The following is a 26,433-nucleotide window of genomic DNA, read 5'->3' as shown; positions in this document are numbered from 1 at the left end:
TAGTTATTGTGATACTGGGTTTCTACTTGGCAGCTCGCTGGAGCAGGGCTGATTTGGGAGGACTCATTGTTTTACAGAAAGGCTTCTCTGTGTGCCTTTTGATATACCCGATGCAAAGGAGCTGGGCAGCCTGTCCTTGGGGTTTCGTACACTGAACTCCTGCAAGTGGAGGAGGAGCCTGTGAATCCTAAAAACAAGTTCATTCTTGAATTTTTTTGAATGTCTTTGCCAGTGTTTTTTTTTTAAAAATAAATTATATTTTATTGGAAAGAAATAAAAAAATAGATACGGTACGATAGGGAATTAGCGAGTTTTGTAGTACCATTATCCAAAAATCAGCATCTTAATGTTAACCTGTGGTACTCTTTTAAAAAAAAAAAAAAATTACTTTTTTAGAGAGAGGGGTAGGTAAGGAGAAGGAGGAGGAGAGAAGCGTTGATGTGTGAGAGATACATCAACCAGTTGTCTCTCATGCTGTCCCAACCGGGGACCTGGCCTGCAACCCAGGCATGTGCCCTGACTGGGAATCGAACCAGCAGCCCTCTGGTTTATAGGCCAGTGCTCAATCCACTGAGCCATACCAGCCAGGGCCTATTGAACTCTTAAGTATGTAAATATTTTTTCTTCTACAAAAGTAAGGTCATGCTATATAGATACTTACCTTTAAACCTCCTGTAATAATCTCGCCCAGGTATGGATATACCATATATTTTCCCATACACATTCAGGCTATTTCCAGTTTTCTGGTGTTATAAATAGTACTCTCTCAATATCTTTGTGCATTCCTCTTTGCATATATAGTGTCATCTTTTTTTCCTTTATGGTAGGTTTCCTTCACTAGAATTTCTGAATTGACAGAAACTTCCAAACTGACTCTGAAAAGATTGAATCACAAACTATGGGTAATTTTTAAAGGCTAAAAATCGTGTCTAAATGTTTATTAGATGTTTAAGACAGAAAACACTCTTATAGGGGTCATGACCTGTCTGTGCAGAGAAGCGGGACGCGCTGGGCTGTGGCCCCTCCGCCTGTTTGAGGTGCCCGCCCCTGAAGCCTCACCTCCCGTGCTCGTGGGCATCACTCGGAAAGGCTTAGCGCGGAAGAAAACGGAAACTCTGGAGGAAACTGGGCATTAACATGATGCTCATTTAGTTTGACGCTGTTGGATTTTTTCCTAGTTTAATTGCTATTAGTCTTTCTACTCTTTGATTCTGATACCCTTTCTCTTAGATCATTTCCAATGCAAAGAACACAGTCCATGGATTTAAAAGATTCCACGGCCGAGCATTCTCTGATCCGTTTGTGGAGGCAGAAAAATCTAACCTTGCATATGATATCGTGCAATTACCCACTGGACTAACAGGTATAAAGGTAAGGTTGTCAAGAGAGTGCTTATCAGTAAGATACCACATTTTATTTTTATTCAGTCAATGTATATCAATTCAGTTCTGATTTCATTGTAATGAAAATGCTCACAAATGCTTAGGAAAAGTGTTTGCTAGTAAAGCCCATTTGGCATTTTTGTAGTGATTTGGGTTTGGATTGAGAGAACCTAGGGGGCACTGTTAATATAGCTTGGATGGATGGGTGGTGATGAAGCTAATGCTGCCATTGCTGCGTGGCTTGTTTGCCATGTGATTTTAGGGTGTGACTTGTGGGAGACAGGCAAAGAAATCAGTGCTTTTAAATCACTAGGCAGGTACGTGGTTATAACCTTGACAGTAGGAATTAGATTGTAAAAGATGTTCTTTAGAGGAAAGGGGAGTTCAGTCTTTGATATTTCTGGGATACGTAGAAGAGTCTCTTTGTGAAGCATGCAGTGAACTGATCATACAACAGGGGGGAGAGGCCGGGGAATGGGGAGGGTGCGCACCACGGCCTCTCTAGCACTCAGAGGCGGGGAGAATCCAGGGGGGTGGCTGAGCTTTCCAGGCAAGTGGGTTTAGAGGGAGGAGATTTGGTGTTTTAGACATTTCAACTGGAGAAATAAGAATATGAGAGCAGGGTCAACACTCAAGAGATGATGGGAATTGGGAGAAAACGGTAGTCAATAATACCATTGTAGTCAAGGATTCAGTTGAATTGAGAAGTGAAGAATTCTGATAACGGAAGAATGATCCCTGGGTTTACTTAGGATTTCTGTGGCAATAATCTCAGAAAAGTTTGAATGACCTACTTAGGGGTAAAGCTGGAGTACAGAGGAGGGAAAAAGGAAAAGGGGAGCTGAGGAAATGAGGGGAGATACTGATTGTTAAGAAAGAAATAGAACAGATAAAGGCAGGTTGAACCCTAAGCACTGCAAGAAAAGTGGGAGACTTGGGAGAAGAGCTGGGGGCTAAGTGGGTCCACATGCAAGGGCGGAGGGTGGACTGAGATTAGACAGATAGCAGCGAAGCAGGGGCAGCTTAGCAGGACGCTCATCGAGGTGGTTATTTTCCTGTCTTTATCATGCAGTAAAGGGAGAAGCTGTTAGACTGGGACCCCAAATACATTCTTATGGTTGGGCTGGGGCGTCAGGAGCTGAGGATCCGTTAGCTTTCAAGCGGGACTGGAGTGGCACATTAGAAGAAGAGAGTGAGGTTTTCTGGTCTGGATTGTAGTCGGGGACTATGGGTATATGTGGAATGGGGCTTATCCTATGTAACCTTTTAACATTTAAAGTTTGCAACTCTTGTCAGAGTTGTAGATTTTTGTCCAGGGTAGGATAGTTGGAAACTTTCTTCGTTGCTCTCTAATTCACCGAGTGTGTGTTCTGTCAGGTCTGTCAGGTGCTGGGGCTACCGCAGTGAATGAGTTTGACTAAAACCATGTCCTCAAGTTAAATTGGGTCCTGATTGGGGAGATGATAATAAAGTCAACACAGTAAACAAAGTAAAACACAAACAGTATGTCAGATGGTAAAATAGTTTCACCACCAGACCCCCTAACAGAGGGGTGCCGCGGCTCTGGGTGAGGCGCACCAGTTCGCTGCTGCACAGGGAAATTGTCTCAGGTTGTACTGGTTGTCACAGCATTGTCTGTGTACTGGTCCTTAACCTTCAAGTGTCATGTGCGTGTTATAAAGCTAAAAGTGACCTTCACGTTATTTCTGCTTTCAAAACTTTCTTCTCTTCCCTCTTGAGATAATGTTCCATTGACGATGTGAGACGTTGCTCATTTTAAACTTTTAGGACATGAAAAAATGTAAGTCGAGATCCTTTTGTTATTTTGTTGCAGGTGAAATATATGGAGGAAGAACGAAATTTTACCACCGAGCAGGTGACCGCCATGCTCCTGTCCAAACTGAAGGAGACAGCAGAAAGCGTTCTTAAGAAGCCTGTGGTGGACTGCGTTGTCTCGGTGGGTTGGAGCCCTCGTTCCTGAGGACTCACGGGAGGAAGCACTTGCATTTTAACTGAAAATCATACTGTTTTTGGGTTTGGGTTGTATGATTATTTTAAGAATTTATCAAACTGGTCTTCATTTTCTTGAATTTTATCTTCTGGCCCCTAGATTTTGCTCAGGCCTCCTCTGTTACTCTGCCTATTCAAAGGCTTATCTCAAGGTGCGCTTCTTCCTGAATTTCTTCTAGCAGGAGGATGGTCTCTGGTAGCCACTCCTTTGTTAGATTAGTTGAATACTCTCACTAAGAAATGAGCTCTTTCTCCATTTCTACCTCTTTATATGTTTGCTCTGTTCCTGCCACTAAAGGCAGGGCAGTTCAGACTTTATCTGGTCTTTTCCACGTCCCTCTCTAGGCGGAAGCCTGGCTGTTCGTAGCTTTGTGCTCACGGTGTGACGGAGTTCTTAGCAACTGTTGAAATTTGGGCAGCTCTGTTGGTTTTGTCACTGACTCTCCTCATTCTGCAGCTATCTGATATTTTATCTCTGTGGCCTCTTGTTGGTGCATTGCTTGGCAAAGCAAGGATTGTTAGGTGCTGCTTCTCCCCACAGTCTGTTGTCCAGTGGATTCCTTAGTTCTTGGCTGTCTTGTCAAGGGGAGCTGACGTTTGCCAGGAAGAATTGGATTATGGCTTTGTGCCACATTCTGGGGATGTGAAGAGTGAAAATGCTACTTTTCTTAAAGATTCCATACAGACGCTGTACTTTGAGATGCGCTCTGCCTTTCCTGAGCCCTCCATTGGCCTGTCAGATTGACTTCGTTTCCCCACCCAGTGCCTTTACCATTGATCCTGAGTTATGCTCAGTGCAGAAGTAAAAATGTAAAAGGATGGGACACCTGAGTGGCTTTTTTCAGCTTTTTGAACAAGTTTAAAGGTGATGTGTTAAGTCACGTGTTGGGGATCCTCAGGACCACCCTGAGTTTTGGCGATTTGCTGGGAAGATTCCCGGGACTCGGTGCACAGCTGTCCTTACGGCTAAGGTCTGTTACAGCAGAAGGGTGCCAAGCACAGTCGCCAGAGGGAAGAGGTACATGGGCAGTGCCCGGGGGAAACCAGGCCCAAGCCTCCCAGAGTCTCTTACAATGAAACATCCATTAGACTGCACTGGGCTTCATTCTTCCAGCAGCAAGTTGTGACAATGTAAGTGCGAATGTCATGCACCAGGGAAGTCCTGTCTGTGGCCTGAGGAGTCCAGGGTTTCTGTCGGGCGTCAGTCTTGTAGGTGCCCTCTGCCTAACGTGTACCAGAACTACGGACTTCCAGAAGGACAGAGGCATTTCGCATACACTAAGTTGTAGGAACAGTTCAGGCACAGTGAGTCACTCTCAACGTGAAGGGAAATTTTTGTATTAACTTGGGGATCTGTTTATCGTTCAGGTTCCTGGATGCTGGGAAAGGGCTGACCTTGTCGTTAGACTTGGCTGAGGATACTGGTCTCTGACCTCTGTGAACTCGGTGTGCACAGGCGCTGCTGGCTCTTGGTACTAATGGTATATCTCACTGCTGTGAAAGAGAGCCTGGGTGTGGGTTGCTTTACAATAAATGGGTTATTGTTAAAACATAAACTTCATTTTTTTAAGAAAGGTAATAATAGCCCAGTGTTCAAAATCTAAGTGTGTAGAAAGGGGGAGGTGTATGGAAGCTCAGCACGCTTGCTGCAAAGCCTGCAGGTCTTTCCCCCACCCGGAGGCTACCTGTTCCACCCCTTTGTTACAGACCTTCCCAGAGGTTCCTATGTACTGAAGCAGATATGGGTAGGTCCTGTTTGTACTTCGATCTTTCTTTTTACAAATTTTGGACAGTTTATCTTCTACTTGTTCTGTAGCAATAAAGAAGTGCCTGTTTCCTTGGAGTGGCTGTGAGGTACTCCAGTTTATGTGGTACTTACTTAACCAGTCTCTTTTTGTTAGACATCCATTTATATACTTTTTTTTTTTATTGTGAAGAATGCCGCAATGAATGAACCTGAACAAATAGCATTTTGCTCTTGAATGATAAGTTTGTAGGATTTATAGGCTAAATTTTTAGAAGTTCAATTGCTGGGACAAAAGATGTGTGTTAAGTCCCCCTTATTCATAGTTTTCTTTTTCCATGGTTTTCAGTTAACATGCAGGGCATGTTAAGTGGAAAAGCAACTTTTAAGTTTTACGTTGCATGCTGTTACGAGTCCTACTCTGCTGGCTCTGTCCCCCCTGGATTGAGAGTCATCCCTTTGTCTAGCGTATCCATGATCTAGGTACAGTACTGTGAGATATTTGGAGAGAGCCTTGACTGCTGTCTCTCAGTGGGTTGAGCGTCATCCTGCAAACTGAAAGGTTGCTGGTTTGATTCCTGCTCAGGGTACATACCTGGGCTGTGACCAGGTCCCTGTCTGGGGGCGTGCAGGAGTCAACTGATTGATGATGCTTTTGTACATTAGTGTTTCTCTCCCTCCCTTCCGCCCTCTCTGCAAGCAAGCAAGCAAGCAAATAAATAAATCCTAAAGACATTATTTACCTTCTTTTAAAAAAAGATATTTTGAGAAAGACCACATTCACTTACTCTTATTACAGTATATTGTGTGGTTGTTATATCTTACTGTACCTAATTTATAAACTTTATCTCAGGTATGGATGTACAGAAAAAAATAGAGTTCAGTACCATCCTTGGTTTTAGGTATCCATGGGAGCTCTTGGAACATACTCACATAGATATGTGGGGTACTACTGTGTTTGTAATTTCAAGGGAAAAAAAAAAAGACTTGATTTATTCTTAGAGGGGAAGGGAGGGAGAGAGGGGGAGAGAAGCAGTGATGTGTGAGAACGTTGATTGGTTGCCTCCTGCACGCATCCCGGCCCACAAGCGAGGCGTGCACTCGCTCTGACTGAGAATCCAAATGGCGACCTTGTGCCCAGCCAACTGAGCCACCCCAGTCAGGGCTGTATTTGTAATTTTAACAGTTAACTGCTTAATTGCCCTTCAAAGAATTTGTACTAATTCACACTTCGCCCAAAATGTATGAGTGGACTTATTTGATCACAGCCTCACCAGCACAGTTTATTGGTGTCTTAACTAATTCTGTTAAGTGAAAAATGGTATGTGATTTTTCAAAGTGTATGTGATTTTAATATTATTTAGGCAGAGATGAACATTTTAAAATTTAAAAGCTATTTTATATTGCTATTTCTGTGAACTGTTCTTGTTCTTTGCTTCTTTTATTTTGAGTTGATGATTTTCATTTTGATCTGTAGTTCTTCATGCATTAGATTAGCATTTTGCAGTTTTATCATGTGAGCTGCAGATATTTTTCCCATTTGGTCCTTAGCGTTTTTATGTTAAAAAATTTTTTTCTTTCTTCTGGGTTTTCTGTTATATTTAGAAGATCCTTTTCTACTCTGATGGTAAAATTCCTTCCATTCTTCTGCTCTTGATGTTTTTTTTCTTTTTTAACATTTAAGTCTTTGGTTTGACATATACTTTGGTATAAGGCTTGCAGTAGGGATGCAACTTTATTTTCTATATGGCTGTCTATCCATTTGTCCCAATATTGCTTATTGAGTATTCTAACTTTTCCCTACTGGTTTGAAATACCTCCTTGATTATGTACAGAATAAATTGCTGTAGGTGTGTGAGTGCTTTTCTGGATTGTATTTTATTATTTTGGCAGGTGCATCTATAAAAGAGGTTCCATAATGTAGTAAACTTCCAAATCTTTTTGTAGGTTCCTTCTTTCTATACTGATGCAGAAAGACGATCAGTGATGGACGCAACACAGATTGCTGGACTCAATTGTCTGCGACTGATGAATGACACTACTGCAGGTAAAGAGAGACTGTCAACTAGAATGTTCCACCTGTTTAATCATGAAGGTGTGAAATCTTAAAATCCAGGCCGGCTTGCTCCTCATTTTGGTTGGAGTACTCACTGCCCGTGTGTCACAGTTTTCTTGGTTACTCTCTCACAGAGGAAGACTTCGCCTGACCAGTACTTTTTCTGTATCTTTGTTAGCACTTACTCTGGTACTTAATCACATGGTTGTTGGAAAGAAATACATTTACTATGCGATTGGAGCATTGCTTTGACCTAACTATTGGCCTTTTCTACGACTGGTGGCCTGGCGGAGTCAGAGGAATGGGAGGCCACAGCTCGAGGACAGAGGGCCTGGGAATGTTGAGGTGGCACGAGGGTAGAAGTCCTGCAGGATGCACTGGGGAAAGCGGGGACGCGGTTTGACAGCCATTGCCGGAGTCGTGGGGGTTGGGGCTTGGATTCGGAAACATTAAGAAACCCTAAATGAATGTCAGCCTTTAACTCTTTGAAGTTGGTGTTCTTCATGAGTAAATGCACAAAACTTGTTTAAAAATTTGATTCTTTGTAGAATGGCATGTGGTGCATCTCCATTCAGTACATACAAGATCTGTTGGTACTTAAATTTTAAGTTTACTCTTAGGTAATATGTTGAATTTATTTTTCTTGTGTATAGTTGCCCTTGCATATGGAATCTATAAGCAAGATCTTCCTGCTTTAGAAGAGAAACCAAGAAATGTAGTTTTCGTAGACATGGGGCATTCTTCTTATCAAGTTTCTGTATGTGCATTTAATAGAGGAAAACTTAAAGTAAGTATATGTTTTTTTCCAGAAGACTTACAGGTGTATGGTAATTAGGAACTTGTGAGACAAAATTTAAATGATTAAAGGATTTTGTTACACTAATGGAAACTTGCTGTGCGCCATCTAAACTAGAAACTAGGTATATGGAGATGGGGTGGAAGTTGGAAGCTCAAAGTAATTAAGAGTTGGCATGGTATGAGGAAAAAACACAGTATTTTGCTGAGCCTTATTTTTCTTACCTATAGCGTGAGAAAATAACGGTCACCTGCAGGCTTATGAGGAGGATTCTTTAATACATAGTCCCTTGGTGTTGTGCACTGTGGGTTGAGGAGATTATGACGAAGGTATTCTCTGCTTGCTCTGAAGGTTTTAAGCATTCTGGGGAAAGGGTGGAGGGACTAGAACTTGGTGGCTCGAAGAAGCCAGGTAGGAGTGATACTGTAGATGGCTGGGAAGCTTAGTGCTCTGAAGACAGTTGTGTTTGCAGGGAAGCCTAGCAGTGTCATGACAAGGAGAAGCTGTAGGATGATTATGGTCACAGCTCAATTTGCTAGTGTGTGTCTTAGTTCCACAATGGGATATAAAATCTTTAGCTCAGTGATTTTTATCTAGAACCAGTGAGTTTTAAAATTTTACTTACTTTTTTTTTTTTAAAAAGATTTTATTTATTTTTAGAGATAGGGGAAGGAAAGGAAAAAGAGGGAGAGAAACATAAATGTGTAGTTGCCTTTCATGCGCCCCCTACTGGGGACCTAGCCTGCAACCCCGGCATGTCCCCTAACTGCGAACTGAACCAGTGACACTTTGGTTTGCAGGCCAGCACTCAGTCCACTGAGCCACACCAGCCAGGGCTATTTATTTATTTTTAGAAAGAGGGGAAGTGGGGAAGAAAGAGAGGGAGAGAAACATTGATGTGTGAGTTGGCTGCCTCTTCTCTCCTATGCCCCCAACCAACCCCAGCTGAGGACCTGGCCCGCAACCTAGGCATGTGCCCTGACTAGGAATCCAACAGGCGACCTTTGGTTCAAGGGACAGTGCTCAACCTACTGAGTTACACCAGTTAGGGCTAGGGTTTTTTGTGGGTTTTTTCTTTTTTTTGTTTTTTTTTTTTTTTAATGAAAGCAAATCTTTGATATAGTTGGGAAATAAGTAGTTGGTGACTTTAACAGATACAAATGCTGGATCAAGTGTAATTCTCAGTATTTAAACTTGGAATAATAATAGAATTATTTCTAAAATTCTGTACTCCAGCCTTTTTAAACAGAAGATAAAGATCATAGCTCTGGCTTTGGGACAAAGTGTATTAGATGCTTTCTTTTCCTATGTTGCTTTTCACTGCCAGGTGTTACTTGTCAGCTTCCTGATTATAGTTAAAGTTTAATTAAAAAATACTCATGATAAAAGCATCCCCAAATTTGGAAAACATTTATGTGTAAAGAAAAAAAATACCCAAGTTCTGGCCTTGGGGCTCAACTGATTGGAGCCTCATTGTATACACCAAACGGCTGTGGGTTTGATCCCCTGTGGGGGCGTGTATGGGAGGCAGCCAGCTGAGTGCATGTGTTCTCCCCCCACTTCTAAAATCAAATATATCCTCGGGTGAGGATTAGAAAAAACAATTTAAATTTAAAAAATACTCAAAATCTTAACAGTTTGAGGTGTTTCTAGTCTTAAGAAAACAAAATTGGAATCACACTGTATTTCTGTTCTGTCTTGTTTTTCTTAACAAATTTAGAAAATTTCCCCATGATGTTTAACATTCTTTGAAGAGATGTTTTTATTGCTTTAATTCCTTCAAAAGGATATCATCACTTAACCTATTTTGTATTAGGTTACTGAGTGTTATTAGATCTAGTTTCCTTCTAATCTGCTAGAGATTTGGGAAGTGGGTAACCCACCCAAGCAAATAAGGCTTCCATGATAAATAGAAGCAAATTGCTGGCACTTAAAAGCTTTAGCATCTTTTTGGGTAGTAAACTGTACAGAGCTAGGCTTTTGGTACTTGGAGTTTTGAGATAGCAGTAACACTAGAACTGTGTATGTGGAATGTTAAGTTTTTTTGGTCTTGGATATGTAATTGCTGTTGGTGTAGTGGAGAGGGCGTGGGTTTTGAAATGAATAAGATTGGGTTTTGAATTCCACTTCTACCACTTGTTACCTTTGTGACCTGCGGATTATTTGATCTGTCTAGGTTTGTAGCATCATCTGTAAATTGGGGATTACAGGGTCTCTTCACAGTGTTTGTAACAGTGACTTCATGACACACGCACATAGCCCTGTTTTAACCTTAATGTCCCCCCTTATTACAATTTAATCATTAAGTATATATCATAATAAAATTTAAAATTGGTTTACTTTTGAATTAATTATCATCTTTTTTCTAAGGTTCTCGCCACAGCATTTGACACAACACTGGGAGGCAGAAAATTTGATGAGGTGTTAGTAAATCACTTCTGTGAAGAATTTGGAAAGAAATACAAGCTAGACATAAAGTCTAAAATCCGTGCATTATTACGACTGTCACAAGAGTGTGAGAAACTCAAGAAATTGATGAGTGCAAATGCTTCAGACCTCCCTTTGAGCATCGAATGTTTTATGAATGATGTTGATGTATCTGGAACTATGAATAGGTAACACTATTAATATTTTGATGTTAAACTGAACTGTAATTTCCCCCTGCTTTTATTAGCCTTAATTAGCTAATTGTTGAAATCATCAGGGTTCTTATATAACTACAGTTCTATAGGTAAAAACTAGAGGCTACTCAGCACCCTGCTTTTTATGTGAAGGTTGGGTTTGATTATTCCAGTAATGTAGACTAATGTTTTTGTTCTGATTAATCGAATTTTGCAGGAAGTAGTTTTTTACATGTGCATGAATTATACATGATTGCTAGTTTTCATAAAATCAAGGCAGAGTGCTTTATGCAGAACTTGTTGAATTTGATTTCGTCATTGATTCCGCAATCGGTGTTTGGAGGTAGTTCGGGTCACTTGAGGACAGCAGCTCCTTTCGGCGGTGCTGCTCCAGGGGTGCTGGCCGCCGCGCGCTTCGGGGGTGTCCTCAGAACTGCAGCTGCTGGGTTGCTTGGTGGTGAGGGCGCGATGTCCTTTAGGATGTGAATTTAGTGGAGAGTTAGGCAAGACTGGTGCTTGTTTGGGAAGGTATGGCTTTAAAACACTGAGGTGGAATTTAAATTGCTCCTAATCTGCTAGAATTTGATTATTGTGCCTGGTCACCAAATTTGTGGTTGCCTTTCCCCCTGCGTGAAGTGATGGCTTTCATTTTGATTGAGGAGCAGTTATGCATGTGTGACGTGCTGGGGCCAGGGCTGGGGTGTAGGGACATACCATGTTGTTTCAGAAATTGTTAGTGTAATGTTATGTGATTATGAGAACCACAGAGATAATTGTTAAACTTTTAAAAGCTGAAACCCGTGGATTAGCTTGTGTGCCGGTTTGGGAAAAAGGCAGGTGCGCTCCATCTGCATTGTCAGGGCACAGCTGCTCTGTGCTCCACTCTGTTCGGTAGCCTTCATCTCGTCTGTAATGCTCACGAGCAGTCTGTCTGTCTGTCTGTTTTTTGTTTGGTTTTTTTTAAAGTAATGAACCCAGATGATTTAGTTCTGATACTACAGCGTTCCTTCTAATTAGCTTTTTTAAAACACTGAGGTAAAATTCTTACACCATTTTAAAGTGAACAACGCAGTGTTGTGCCGTGCTCACCTCTGCCTCGCGACAAAGAAATCGCTCCCAAGGAGACCCTCCTGCCCCCTGAGCAGTTACTGCCCGCTTCTCTTTCTCTGCCCCATGGCAACCACCAGTCCACTCTGATTTCTGTGGATGTACCTATTCTGGATATTTCATATAATTGGAATCGTACAGTACCAAGGTGGGCAAAAGTAGGTGTACAGTTGTTTGTATGAAAAATAATACAATAACAAATGCTGTGTTCCACGTACTCACCTGTAAACCTACTTTTTGGCCACCCCTGTTTCTTTTGGCTTCTTTTTGTGTCTAGCTTATTTCACTTAATGTTTTCTAAGTTCACTGTAGCATGTGTTAGTACTTGATTGTTTTTAATAGCAAATACTATTCCATTTATCCATTAATCAGTTGATGGACATTGGTGTTGTTTTCACCTTTTATCTGTTGTGAATAATGCTGCTATGAATATTCATGAACAAGTGAATATTTTGTTTTCAGTTCTTTTGGGTATATACATAGGAGTGGAATTGCTGGGTCCTTGGGTAATGCTGTGTGTAGCTTTTTGAGGAATCACTTGCTATTAGGAATACAGCTGTCATCTTAAATTACTGCCGACATGTATGAGTTTGTGTTGCTATACATCCTCACCAACACTGGTATTAGTGGTCTTGAATTTTTGCCATTCTGATGGGTATTTTCTACATCTCTGTAATTTTTATTGAGATGTAATTCATAAGAGTGACCCTTCTAAAGTGTATTATTTCAGTGGTTTTTAGTATTTTCACAGAACTGTGCAGCCAGCACTACAGCCCGATTTTAGAAAATACCACCTCAGAGAACCCCTCAGTGAGCTGTGGAGATGTGAAGCTGTGAAAGGACAGGGAACCTGAAATGCGTATTTCTAAGTAAAAGAAGCCCATTTGAAAAGACTAAATCCCGTATGATTTCACCTGTGTGACCCTGGAAAAGGCAAGGCTGTGGAGATGGTAGGGAGGTCAGTGGTTGGCGAGGTTTCTGGGGAAGGAGGAGTGGATGGTTGGAGCGCCAGTGATTTTTAGGGCAATGAAACTGCTCTGTGATACTGTAATGGTGAATACTTACCATGATACTTTTGTCAAAACCTATAGAAGCATAATGTGTACCATCATGTGGCAATACTGGCTTTTCAGTTGTTAGTAATGTGTCATATAAGGCAAGGTATCAGTAGGGGAACTGGGAGGGGTTGAGGGCATATGGGAGTTCTGAATACTTCCTGTTTATGTCTCTGTAGACCTAAAACTGATCTACAAAATAAAGTATATTTAAAAAAAACAAAGGAAAAGAAAATAAAGAACTGTGTTCATTAACTGTCTTTTCTCATCTCTTCATTCTCCCCCAGCCCTAGGCAGCCATATATCTACTGTGTTTCTGAACTTATCCATCCTGAACTTTTCAGATAAATGGAGTTCCATAACATTTTTTTTTTGATTGACTTCTTTTACCTAGCCTAATGTTTGCAAAGTTACTCCGTTCTAACATGTATTAGCCCCTTTTATTGCATTCACTTCCTTCTGTTGCTGAGTACGTTTGATGTATTCTCTTTTGACTGCTTGTAAATAATGCTACTGTGAACATTCTTTCATGTGCAAGTTTTTTGTGTGGTCATACATTCTCAGGTCTCTTTATTACATACTCAGAGTAGAATTACTGGGTCATAGGGTAACTATGTTTAATGTTTTGAAGAACTGCCAAACTGTTTTCCAAAGTGGCTGCATCATTTTATATTCCTACCAGGAATGTGTGAGGGATCCAGTTTCTCTACATCCTTGCCAGTGCTTGTTACCCTTTTGTTTATAGCTAGCTATCTATTCCGTGTAAGAGGAACCTGCAATGAAACCTTTTGTTGTTTATTTTATAGAGGCAAGTTTCTGGAGATGTGTGAGGATCTCTTAGCTAGAGTGGAGCCACCGCTTCGTAGTGTTTTGGAACAAGCCAGTAAGTGGTTTTGTTTTTTTTTTTATTCACTTGTTTGTGTTTCTCCCACTGTTTGGAAATATGGTTTGTTACTTTTTTCAGTTATACAAATTTTCATTGTGTTGATGACCTCAGTGCTATATTAAACTTCTTTTTATCTTCCCTCTGGACCTCCCATTTCCCCCAAGTAATCTTTTGATACTAGTGTCCAGGGAAGTCTGAAAGTTGCTCCAGGAAGCCTAGGTCGGACCCTGAGACTGGTGTGAACGCCCAGGCAGGTCACGTGGGCCAAGGCCGCCTCCCGCGGTGCTGTGCTGCCGCGCGGTGCTGTGCTGCCGCGCGGTGCGCCTCTGGCGGTGAGCCGCTGCCTTGCTGAATGCCAGTTAGAGCAGAGGGGGGATGAGAGCCGTCCGTTTAGTTCAACAGGATGTTTGTTTTTTTGTGTTTTTGTTTTTGTTTTTGTTTTTTATCTTGGGCTACTTGGCAGACTTACCTAGAGGCTACTGCCGTCCAGGTGGCCAGCTGTTGCAGAGCTGGGAAGTGCCATCAGCTCGGCTCATAACCACAGTGGTCGTGGCAAGTGGGCCTGCTCTTGCCACGTGGGGTCCGCCTGTTTTCTAAGGAGCCCTTCTCAACAAATTGTTGGTGCTTGTTACATAAAACGTGGCAGGAAATCCGGAGGCCTTAGGAGTTAGAGTGACAGCAGAGCCGTGGCTCGGGCACTGTTTGTGCGCTGGAGGGAGTGCTGGGGCGGCCACGTGTGCATCTGAGCACCTCTTTCCCACATCGCGTCGGGGTGACCCAGCACTCCAAGGCCGCCTGTCTTCCTTCAGGCCAGCTTACTTACCCATGTTTTCATGGTTCTGTGTGGGGCCCTCTCTCAGAGATTGTAGGGCATTGAGCATTCCTGGCTCTCAGCTCCTAGATTCCACTGTTATTGTACCACCCAGCCAGCAATATTTTGAGATCAAAACATACCTATGTGTTTCCAGAGGCTGTGCCCCCCGTGTGTGTGAGCACACGTGTGTGCATGCTCCTGTGGAGGGGTGGAGGGGTGGAGGGGTGGAGGGGTGCGGGGTTTGTCAGATGTATTACATCTGAGTTATTTTGTTGTGATAAGACGCTGCATCACTTTTCATTTCACTGTAAAATAATTTAAAGATGCTTTTAATCTAAATGTCTAATTAATTTAAAATAGAGTTAAAGAAAGAAGATATTTATGCAGTGGAAATAGTCGGTGGTGCTACGCGAATCCCTGCGGTGAAGGAGAAGATCAGCAAATTCTTTGGGAAGGAGCTCAGCACAACACTGAATGCCGATGAAGCCGTGACGCGAGGCTGTGCACTGCAGGTGCGTTCCCTCTCTTCCCTAGATAGCCCCTTGCAGGTCAGTGTGACAGAACGGTGGCTTTACCTCTGCGACTAGTAACCTGCAGTTAGCTTGGGATGACCCCCGGGTGTCAGGTTCTGAACTTCTGACTTAAAATGGACATCAGAGGTGACGTTCGTAAATAGTACAGAACTCTGTAACATCTAGTAAGCTGCATCAGCTTACTAGAAACGTAGGTAAGCCTGAAATGCTGCTGGATTTGGCCTGTTATCTATTCTATATGAAATAGCATTGCATATCAAATAAGTGTTGCGGTTAATGGAAAATGATAAGGAACAGCTAGGTTATAAGTAATCTGACAAATTATAGAAGTTTATAATACTGCTTATTTGGACACCATTAAATTATTAATGTTGTAAATATTTAAAAACCATTGATGGTTTTCTGAAGTTTTTTTAATACTCTTGTGATACCAGTTCATAATGTTTATGTTTGTCAAATGGAATTTTTCAAAAAATTATTATTCTAGTGTGCAATCTTATCGCCTGCTTTCAAAGTGAGAGAATTTTCTATCACTGATGTAGTACCATATCCAATATCTCTGAGATGGAATTCTCCAGCTGAAGAAGGGTCAAGGTAATAGCATTTATTATTTTTGTGCTTAAAGTTAATTCAGTGTTAAGTCTGAGTAAAATAGTGTGTTCCATTTCAACTTCTCCAATATAGTGTGTTTCATTTCAGCTTCTCCAAATTTTGTTGAACATTTTGTTATAGTGCTTGAATCAAAGTGATTACTTTAGTCATCAGAGTACATTTATGCCTTTATATAGTTTCTCATACTTGATCATACTGAAATAATTTGTGCATTTTTGTGCTAATTGAAATATATTCCTTTTTAAAAAACTGACACACACAATGTGTGTATTTCTTGTTCTTGGAAAACTTAATCTGGGAAACAAGGCCAGTTGAAAAGAGTAAAAATATACAATAATTATAAAACTATAGTACATGGGCAAAAGTGTTAGGAATACCCTAAATTTCTTTTTGTCTTTTTTTCCCTCCATTTAGCGACTGTGAAGTCTTTTCAAAAAATCACGCTGCTCCTTTCTCTAAAGTACTCACATTTTATAGAAAGGAACCTTTCACTCTGGAGGCCTGTTATAGCTCTCCTCAGGATTTGCCCTATCCAGACCCTGCTATAGGTGGGTAAAGGGTTGGGAATTAAAAAAATACAAACACACATGTGCTTGGAAGAACTGGGAAAAGCAGAGCAAGTACACTTCTGAAATTTGGGTATTTTAGATCACAAAAAACCCTCTTTTAAAAAGTCTTTTTACCAGATTCAGAACCAGTAAGACGATCATTATTTAATTGGATCTCTTGTTGTGGGAGCATATTTCTTGGTTAATGCACATTCTGGCTATAACTTGGGCATAATGTGGTGCTTGATACTAAAGGGAATTAAAGAAATTCAGTTCTGACCCTGACATAGAGTAATGAGATGCATGCATAGAAAATTACTAGGAAATTGAGATATCAGTATCATAAGCTGTATTGTCTAGAGTCTCCATAGACTTTGAGAAATCTATAATGTGGAAAAAGTACTAACTGAGGAGCCAGAAACTAGAATTATATGATAATTACAGACCTATACATTGCTAAAGTATTAGTATTAGTATACATTAGTAAAGTATTAAAGACTATCCTGAATGGCACTTAGAAGCTATGGAAAGCTAACCTACTATTTTTATTTGTAAAACAAAGATGATAATTCATACTTTGCAGAGTTGTGAATTAAAAAGCATAAGCAAAATGTTGGTTTGGTAACTGAATCTAGAAATGACAAGTTCTTGATAAATGACAGAAGCACTATAAAATCATGGGGGATTTTTATAGGAGAGGATAACATGATGGAATTGTTTTAGGAATTTTCTGGCAGTAGCATAAAAAGACAGGTTGGAATAGGGACTGGAGGGAAAGAAAGGTCAGGGTTAAGAGATGTTTGAGTCCTTAATTGGGACAAGATAAGAGTTTGACTATATATGAAAAGGAAACTATGAAGGCATGATAAAATTCTATGAGTGCCGACTCTGAGGTGTCATTTTACTGTCCTATCATTGAGAAATGGACAAAACCTGGCTGTGGGGTCTGTGTATTCATGTTTGAATTCCTCCTCAGATTATTTGTTCTCTTTTGTCTCTCACGTGTCCACAGCTCAGTTTTCCGTTCAGAAAGTCACTCCTCAGTCTGATGGCTCCAGCTCAAAAGTCAAAGTCAAGGTTCGAGTAAATGTCCATGGCATTTTCAATGTGTCCAGTGCGTCACTAGTGGAAGTGCACAAGTTTGAGGAGAATGAGGAACCGATGGAAACTGATCAGAATGCAAAGGAGGAAGAGGTAATTTGGACATTTTGTACCATTTATGATGGCCGAGGTTCTAGCAAGTAGACTGAGTGACAGGGGAGAGGGACATTGTGACAGAGGTGCTGGGTGTGGGTCTGCATGCGTCCCCTTCCCCCAGCCGGGGTGAACCAGGAGAAAGTCTACACAGAATTTACATAGAAACGTCACATGACTGGCTCCTTGCATCAGACCGTGCCCTTGTTGGTTTGAGTTCTTGATTCTTTCTGATTATGGAAGAATGCTGCGAGCCTCAGTTCATTTTTCACAAGTAGAATATATTTGCCATTCATTTGTTAGAATGGTGCATTGTCTACTCCTTATTGTGCAACAAAATCAAGGCTTTATAAGGTTACAGATGTTGGAGTCTCATCCCCGGAGATTGAGTTGATCTGGGTGTCGGGGGGCCCTGGTATCAGTAGTTCTAAACGCCTCCGAGGTCATTCTGGGTTGCTGTAGGCATTGAAAGCCACTCAGTCAGGGCCTTCACAAACTTGTTTTTTTTAACAGAAGTCTCCAGGTGTTCGCTTGTCCTGATGCATGCAGTAGTTGTACTTTTGAGGATGAAAGGGCTGATTTAAAAACTGCTTGAAAAAGTGAGAAATTTTGAGAGACATTAGCTCATGAGGAAGCTTGGAGAAACTCATGCTCTCTTCCAATTACATTGTGTGAAATATGGCCACACTCTGTGCCGTGAGCACTTTATGAACAAGTCCGCAGCTGTTCTTGGTTTTGTAAGGGGAGGGTGGGGCAGGTGCTACCCCAGTGTAATACTGAGAGCAGAGGGGAAAGCGTTGTGCGTTGTAGGTGACGTATGTGTCATAGCTGGAATTTGAGTCTAGGTCTTCTGATGGCTGGTAGCCCAGAGGGAATTTGATACCATGTGATTTTGCCCGTGTGTCACAGAGATTGCTTAAGTCTTTCCTTGGTAGGAACTAGTTTCAGGATTTGACATGACCTGTTTTTCAGAAGATGCAAGTGGACCAAGAGGAACCACATGTTGAAGAGCAACAGCAGCAGATGCCAGCAGAAAATAAGGCTGAGTCTGAAGAAATGGAGGTATAAATTGCATTTTAGAGGATGTGTTACAGTCTCGTCACATATGTGGTTTTGGCTGTGTTTTCACTATGTTTTGGAAGGTTGTTAGGAATTTATGTGTTTTTGAAGAGCTTTTAAACAAAATTTTGTTTAAATATTAATGTATTTAGATAAAAACTTGTATAGATAAATACAAAATTTAAAAAACCAGAAGAGCGAATCATTTGGGGAAGAAACCCCACTAAAATCCTAAAAGAATGGTGAATGGAATACACCACGGTAGTTCGGAACAAAGGTTACTGACCCAAAGGACGCGGCAGCGACATGATCAGTGGCAGCTTCCGCCGGGTGCAGTAGGACAGGTTCTCCCGGTCCCTCGGAGGCTTTCAGTAGGTGCAGACGTTCTCGAAGTCATTGATGATATTTCTGGTCCATAAAAATGTATACCGTCTCCCCACTAATTTCATTTGCACGTCTGTATGTTTAGATAAGAGTGGAAGAAAACTAGAGAAGGTACAGTGATGTGCTGATTGTGGGAATTTGGGAGGTGGTTGTGTGCGTGTGTGTGCACTTTCAGCAGCGTTAACTATGTTCACACTGTGGTACAGGCATCTCCAGAACTTTTTCATCTTGCCAACCTGCAACGCTGTGCCCGCTGAACGTCTTCCTGTTGCCTCCCCCTGCCCACCCCCCCTCCCCCAGCCCTGGCAACTGCCACTACTTCTGTCTCCATGGATTTGACCATAATTTTAACTTTCCAGATATTATAAGAATAGTCCTAGGTTATTTAAGTCATCACAAAACAAAGTTAGTACAAAAGCAAAAACAGCTTTTGAAATGTGACCCATTGGGAAATTTAAGATAGTCTGTTTATGTGTTCATTCTTAGAGGATTTTTGTTATTTTAGACCTCCCAGGCTGGATCAAAAGACAAAAAGATGGATCAACCACCTCAAGCCAAGAAGGCAAAAGTGAAGACCAGTACTGTGGACCTCCCAATTGAGAATCAGCTGCTATGGCAGATAGACAGAGAGATGCTCAACTTGTACATTGAAAATGAGGTAGTAATTTAAAATCTCAGAACAGTAAACTAACAAATTAAGGTGACAGAGTGTTTAAGCTCTGTGTCTAGTGACTTAATGCATATTTGGTTGTTTGGATTTTGAGATTTTTGGCAAAAGTACATCTGTGTTGCTAGAAGCTCTGTTGTGAGATCTTTGACATTATGGCTTTGGTTTAGGGGAGGTGGTGTTCACGTTTGGGGGTGTGAGTATGTTTGTTCACTAGGGATTGGGACATCTGAGGTGGTGGGTCCTGGAAGCTGAGGGTAGGAGGAATTGTGTAGCGTTAATGGTGGTGCTGTTTTGTTTATTAGTTCCTTCCCCTGTTGGCAGTCAACACGTAACTTGTTACGATGAGCGATGCAGAGTTTGGGACCTTGGAGCATTTTTATTGAATTAATTATTGCCTGTGAGGTTTCTTATCGTGGATTCACTGGATCTTAGAATAGTTTTGTTTTACAGACTTTTAGCATTTGTATTATATGAATACATTAGCTCTTTCTTGGTATTCCATAGGACCAATAATACAGCAGAGATACCACTGTGACATTAAGCCAATAAAAGTTCTTAAATTTTCTTTTTCTTAGTTTTGCTTTTCTACATCTTGATATTTCTGTTGCTCTTTTAAAAAAATACTGATTTGTGTTTTTAATTTGTATTTTTCCACCACCATTCAGCCTCCCTGTGCCTCTTCCACCCCCACGCAGCCCCCCGCCCCCGTGGTGCGCCCTTTCCCTAAGCACACCCACAGAACTCTCGCTTGGTCTTCATTGTTCACTGCGGACTAACGCTTCCAGGTCTGCTTTTCTTAGATGATTTGCAGAATTAAAAGGGTTTCTTTCTTTCTTTGATAATTACGTTATTTAATATTTAAGAGGAAATGGTCTCAATGGTGTCAATGTCTTAACTGATGGATGCTGTCCTCAGGGTAAGATGATCATGCAGGATAAGCTGGAGAAGGAGCGGAATGACGCCAAGAACGCGGTGGAGGAGTACGTGTATGAGATGAGAGACAAGCTCGGCGGGGAGTACGAGAAGTTTGTGAGTGAAGATGTAAGTGCGCGTGCCGCGGGGTGGCTCCCTGTCCCACGTCTTCTGGGAGCATCCCTCCGTGTGTTAGAAGGGAAGTGTGCATCTGTAGGTGGAGGGTAAAATGATTAAAATGTAACTTTTTAGAAATACTGTTTTATGTTTATTAGTGGAGTATTCTGTTCCCTAAAGGTTATTAGTCTTTGTGTCTCACTTTCAGATACATTGGCATACTGTTATTTACCTAAAGTATCTTTCTTTAAAATCAGCTAACTTTTCCCTGGTATTTATTTTAAGTTCTTTGTAAGTACAGTTTCTAATTCTGAAATTTTCAAACATACCCAAATGTTTCTTACAGCAGCGAGGATAATAAACCTCCCTGTAACTATCAAGCAAAACATTCTTGTTAGTCCTGTTTTCTCGTTTTCTGTATCTCTTATCTCCCCCTCACGTTTTAAAGCAAATTCAGATACATCTCAGCTTGTGCCTGTGATTCTACCACTAGTGAATCAGCTGATTTCAAAAGTGATGAAGTCAAGATTGATGAGTCACAGTTGACCTCAGTACAATATTTTCATCATCTTTAGGATCGTAACAGTTTTACCTTGAAACTAGAAGATACTGAAAATTGGTTGTATGAAGATGGAGAAGACCAGCCAAAGCAAGTTTACGTCGATAAATTGGCTGAGTTAAAAGTAAGTGTCTTGTGAAAGCACAATGTCCTGAACTCGTGCTGTAGTTGCCAAGGAGAGAGCGTCTCAGAGCTGGGGGGAATCCTTATGTCCTGTAAGGAAGACAGGCTCAGACTGAAGAACTGTATGCTTTGTCGCTTAGGTTCAATGACTTTCTCACTTTTAGAACTTAAGAGTAACAAAAGAATTTTTCTGAACTTGGAGTTTAGACTTAAGATGTTCACCGAATTGGAGTTGAGTGCATCGTTGGTGTCAAGAGATACAAAGATTTGCAAGATGTGACCTTGTCCAGTTTGGGCAGGACTGTGTACACAGCTCTGGTTCTTGGCAAAGCAAACCATCTGGTTTTGTAGTTAAAGAACCTGATCGTTCAACCTCAGGGTTAAAGTACAAAGAGCTGTTGGAAGTTGAGATCTTCGGTTTGGGTGAAGATGCAAATGCACAAGGACTTTCCACATTTCTTTGGATTACTTAGTTTCTTGTCACACTGGGCCCTTGCGGCTAAAGTGAGAGCCTTAGTGAGATCCTTCTGTAGAGGATTTTGTTCTACTTTGTATTATGGGAGATGTCAAACATGTGAACGGAGAGAGAATAGTTTCAACTGCTGTCAACTTGTGGCCAATTTTGTTTCATGTCTGCTCTCTCTCCCAGTTACTTGAAGCAAGTTCTGCATGTTATATTTAATTCAACAATAACTCAATAGGTATTTAAAAGAAGATGTAACCGTAAGCTCTGCCACATGACACCTAAAAAATTCCTTAATATTACCATATCTTCAGTTTTCAAGTTCCAGTTATTTCACATTATTTTTTTAGTTTGTTTGACTCAGGATCCGTGTGAGGTCCACACATTTCGCTGATGCAGTACATCCCTCAACTCCGTGTCTATAGTTCTCCTTCTGTCATTAGTTAATGAAAAAAACCATCATTTATCCTGTAGGCTTTGCCCCAGTCTGGATTTTGCTGGTTTTCATCTCTGTAGTGTTTAATACCTGGTAAATTGATGGAGAGCTCTAGAGGCTTCCTAAGATTGAGGTTTAAAATTTTTTTGACAACTTCACATTTAGTGTCGTGTGTCACTCTCAGTAGGCACCTGGTGTTTGGTTGTCTCCCACTGTGTGGAGAATTGGTGCTCAGGCGATAGTTGAAGTAGCTCCATATGGAACATCATTGTGTTATATTCTTATAATCTAACCTGAGTATATGGGGTGGAGCAAAAGGAGGTTTACAGTTCATATGGAAAATAATACAGTAATTAAATAATAATAAAGAATAAACTCTGTGTTTTGTGTAGTCACAGTTGTAAATCTACTTTTGCCCAACCCTATATGTACATTTCAGTGGGCTGGGGGAAAATATTTAACTTCTTGTACATTGCACAGGGAGGTTAAATGTACTTTAATCCATAATCAATTTTAGTAATTCTAGAAACAGCACTACTCTCATAGTTTAAACTGCTCTGTGAAGAATTTGTATGTTCTCTCTCGTTAAGAACCTAGGTCAGCCTATTAAGATAAGATTCCAGGAATCTGAAGAAAGACCAAAATTGTTTGAAGAACTAGGGAAGCAAATCCAGCAGTATATGAAAATAATCAGCTCATTCAAAAACAAGGTATCTCTGTTTTTCCTCTTCCCTACTACTGATTTGGTAGAGTTAAGCTTTGAGGCATTTATATAGTTTTTCTCTTGATCTCTTTAATTGCTCTTTAATAATACTGTTTTCTTTTTGGATGTTAATGTAATGTATATTTTATTGAATCTTATTAAGAACTTTGAGATTTGCCACTTCAGTAGGTGGGATCTGGGCAACATTGTTTAATTTCCTTCTCTTGCTATGAATGCTTCATCAGTGACTTAACTTGCTCTATCCTGGTCTGGCTGAGAACATACTTGGCATATAATTTGGCTTGTTATGCAGAGGTGGGATTGTTTCAGCAGAAAACGGCTGCTAATTTTTTAGCACTATGTGGTATATACTTCATAAATTCTCATTAAATCCACACCAAGTACCTTTATGAAGTATATGGCATCAACAGTTACGGGTAACGTCTAACTTCTTTAGGCCTTCGTGTCCTTAAGCAACACCTGAGATCCCTTGGGGGAGCTGGGACATGGCCTGGGGTCTGACTCGAGTTTGGGCTCTTGATCACTCCACTGGACTCCAGCTCACTGATATGTGTGGTCGTGTAAGAAGCCTGGAGAGAGGAATTGAATTTGCTTTTTGGTTTTCTGTTTTGTGTGTTTTTTTTGTTTGTTTGTTTTAAATTTTGCTTCCTTAAAGGCCTCCTCTAAAAAATCCTATTTATTACAGTTTGGTTCCTGACAAGCATGCATACACCTCAGCTCTCATATGTAATGACACGTCGTGTTTTTTTGCATTGTGAAATTATCTTAAGATTTTTGTATAAAGGATGTGCAGTTCACACTGTTGCGGCCTTCCAGCTGTAACCTTAAGTATGTTTTTGGCCTTTATCTATTTCTTAAGTGTTTTAAAAATTGGGTTTATTTTTCCTTTCTTGGATTTTTAAGGACTTGAGTGTCCATGTAGATTGTGAGGGTAAATGTGCTGTTTTGGGAAAGATTGTAACCTCTTGGAAGACTGGAGAACTAGACAGCACGTGGGTAGGGAGTTGCATCCTTTGACACCGTCTTGGGATGGCTACTTGCAGGAGGACCAGTACGACCATTTGGATGCTGCTGACATGATGAAGGTGGAGAAAAACATGAACGAGGCCATGGAGTGGATGAATAAGAAACTGAATCTGCAGAACAAGCAGAGTCTGACCGTGGATCCAGTTGTCAAGGCAAAAGACATTGAAGCTAAAATTAAGGTATTCTACGGCTTTAAGTTTTAAACAGCCTTTTCTTGTCAGCCTTGTTAATTATTATTAATAGTCCTTAAAGGGACATTTAGGAGGGAACTTCATTATTGCATCTTAGCTTCTGATTTGGGGATTGGGTGGGAGAGGGTGGGTGGAGGGTTTTGTGTACCATGTAAATTTGTTACTTTATAGAAAAGCACACTTTTCTCTTCTCCCGTTCTAGGAGCTGATGAGTACCTGTAACCCTATCGTTTCAAAGCCCAAACCCAAAGTGGAGCCTCCGAAAGAGGAGCAGAATAACGCCGAGCAGAACGGACCAGTGGACGGCCAAGGAGACAGCCCCGGCCCGCAGGCCGCCGAGCAGGGCGCGGACTCGGCTGTGCCCTCGGAATCAGACAAGAAGCTTCCTGAAATGGACATTGATTGACTCCAATAATTGTTTCTATTAAAACAGACTGTTATAAAGCTTTAAGTTGTCAACTTTGTTCTAAATACCAACTAGAGCAGTCCAATACTGGACATTTCTTAGTTTTTAGGGGATTTTGGGGGAAGGGATATAGATAATGTATGGAGCATTTTGACTTCTAAATAGTTAGGTACAGAAATTAAGTGCATTCTTTTTCATAATGGTACTATTTAGAAGTCCAGTTAGTCTTACTGAGCTTATGCTTCACTCCTTTTATGTTAAATCATGCTTATACAAGATAAGTTTGTTTTGGGAAGTTGAGCTATAGCAAAAACTGTAACTGGCTATCAAGCAGACTTTTTGTTATGACATAAATGGCAGGAACCCTGACCGTGCTTCAGAAGGCGGTGGTGGACATTTCCACGAAGTCGCCCCGCCTGGTGTGGGGATGGGGGCGGGGCCTCCCTCTCCCCGAGGGCCAGAGCATGGCATGGCGTGGGTTGATAGAACCGCACACGTGTGCTCTGCGCGGCTTCCCACTGCGTTTCTGCTCCACTCCCACCCCGCCCTTAGCCCCTGCCCGCGTAAAGGAGCTCCCTTACAAGTGCCATGCGCTGTTCCTGTGAAAATAGGCCCCTTCGCCTGGAGCAAGTTGACGGAGGATTTTGTTGAAGACCTGGAGGTCCTTCCTGAGAAAGCATGTTCCTGACAATGTACGTTCCACTGATACAGGCATGATCAATTTACCTGAGGGGTTGATTCTTAATTATGGTGTAAAGATTTGTATCCTGGCCTGCCTGCTTATTCAGCTGAGAGATGTTCTGTAAACGAGGTATAATTTGAAGTCCTAGGACCAGAGGGGTGTTTTTTTTTTTTTGGTTTTTTTTTTGTAGCTCATTCAGTCACTTGTGTGTTGTATTAACATCTGTCATGAATCTGCCTGTTCTGTACTGTTAACAGCTGACAGACCATACAAAAAACCAGATACACTGGCTTGTACTGGGTGGCTCAAACTAGAGTTACAGGAGTGTGGGGCTTGCCTTGAGCAACGCCTTAGGGCTCCCTGCAGCAACATCAGGGCACCGAAGCATTTTCTGTCACTGCCCTGAGGGCGGGGACAGGGACAGCATTGATGGGGGAGGCATTTGGAAACTCCAAGCGAAGCCTTTATTAGAGGCCAGAGCTGGTGCTTGACTTAGACACTGTTAAAAGCTTTGTTGGTTCCATTTTTGATCTTTGTAATTACTTACTGTATAACAGAGTGTGTCTCTGTTTATTTTGGCCTATGTTGTTAGAAATACAATTATACTTTGTGTATTTAGAGTAAGTTTCTGCCCATCTGTGCACTGAAAAGTTGTAGGGTATTAAAACTGCTGCAGAGACGCATGGCTCAGATCAGAGGAGGATGCGGGTGCGCGCGCATTTGTGCGTAAGCCTGCGTGGGAGCCAGGAGTTGGCCCTGTCCTTGGAGCATCCTCTCCCTGTCACGTTTGGCGAGTTCCCACAGGCCGGCTGGGAGGCTGCGAGCTACTTCAGAGTGCTGGCTGTAGGGTTAAGCCACTTCCTGTGCAACGGAGTCCTTACCAGCCATCTCTAATTTTTTTTTTTTTTTTTTTTTTTTTTTGGTGGGCGGGAGGGTGTGGATGTTGAGGGTGAATTTGAAGTTTCAAGTTTAAGCTAGAAATAAGATGGTGTGGTCCGCTCGCTCTGTTAAGACAGGCGATAAGACCAGTTGGATTTACGCGGAGGCCAGGCCAGACTGTGATAACCGGTGACTTGTGTGCATACAAGCATTTCTCCAGGTCGCGTTACCCAGATGGGTTTGTTAAAGCTCCAGGTCACATTCTTCCACTAAGAAAAACAGTAAACATGACACACGTTTAGGAAAAATTAATAAAAGAAACCTGTCTTACACTCAAAATGAATGGTTTTCTTAATTTCATAATGGGCGGGGAGTATGTGCATGCGTTTGTGTGTGTGTGTGTGTGTGAGAGAGAGAGAGAGAGGAACTGCAGAGCTGAGTGCA

General features: G+C 41.5%; 1 protein-coding gene across 2 annotated transcripts in view; it reads left to right on the top strand.

Annotated features, from left to right (window-relative positions):
* HSPA4 (heat shock protein family A (Hsp70) member 4) overlaps positions 1–26,021 on the top strand; it is a 34,640-nt gene extending 8,619 nt beyond the window's left edge. Inside the window, exons 3-19 of one of the 2 annotated variants that reach the window (XM_054568479.1) lie at positions 1,231–1,371; positions 3,217–3,339; positions 7,084–7,183; positions 7,846–7,979; positions 10,359–10,603; positions 13,578–13,654; positions 14,832–14,983; positions 15,492–15,598; positions 16,031–16,164; positions 17,177–17,358; positions 18,334–18,420; positions 19,307–19,459; positions 20,387–20,512; positions 21,076–21,183; positions 22,672–22,791; positions 23,849–24,010; positions 24,225–26,021. In XM_054568479.1, the coding sequence (XP_054424454.1) occupies positions 1,231–1,371; positions 3,217–3,339; positions 7,084–7,183; positions 7,846–7,979; positions 10,359–10,603; positions 13,578–13,654; positions 14,832–14,983; positions 15,492–15,598; positions 16,031–16,164; positions 17,177–17,358; positions 18,334–18,420; positions 19,307–19,459; positions 20,387–20,512; positions 21,076–21,183; positions 22,672–22,791; positions 23,849–24,010; positions 24,225–24,428 (2,355 nt within the window). In that variant the 3' untranslated portion in view covers positions 24,429–26,021. Of the gene's footprint in view, positions 1–1,230; positions 1,372–3,216; positions 3,340–7,083; positions 7,184–7,845; positions 7,980–10,358; positions 10,604–13,577; positions 13,655–14,831; positions 14,984–15,491; positions 15,599–16,030; positions 16,165–17,176; positions 17,359–18,330; positions 18,421–19,306; positions 19,460–20,386; positions 20,513–21,075; positions 21,184–22,671; positions 22,792–23,848; positions 24,011–24,224 lie in introns of both variants that reach the window. The other variant, XM_054568478.1, reaches the window with a different exon arrangement.
* Positions 26,022–26,433: the final 412 nt, after the last annotated feature.

This window comes from Pteronotus mesoamericanus, unplaced genomic scaffold, assembly GCF_021234165.1.
Source record: "Pteronotus mesoamericanus isolate MK-2021 breed Mesoamerican mustached bat unplaced genomic scaffold, CSHL_Meso_final contig_2, whole genome shotgun sequence".
In the NCBI taxonomy this organism is placed as follows: domain Eukaryota; kingdom Metazoa; phylum Chordata; class Mammalia; order Chiroptera; family Mormoopidae; genus Pteronotus; species Pteronotus mesoamericanus.
The sequence above is the reverse complement of the archived record's forward strand: the minus strand, read 5'-3'. Positions and strand labels throughout refer to the sequence as shown.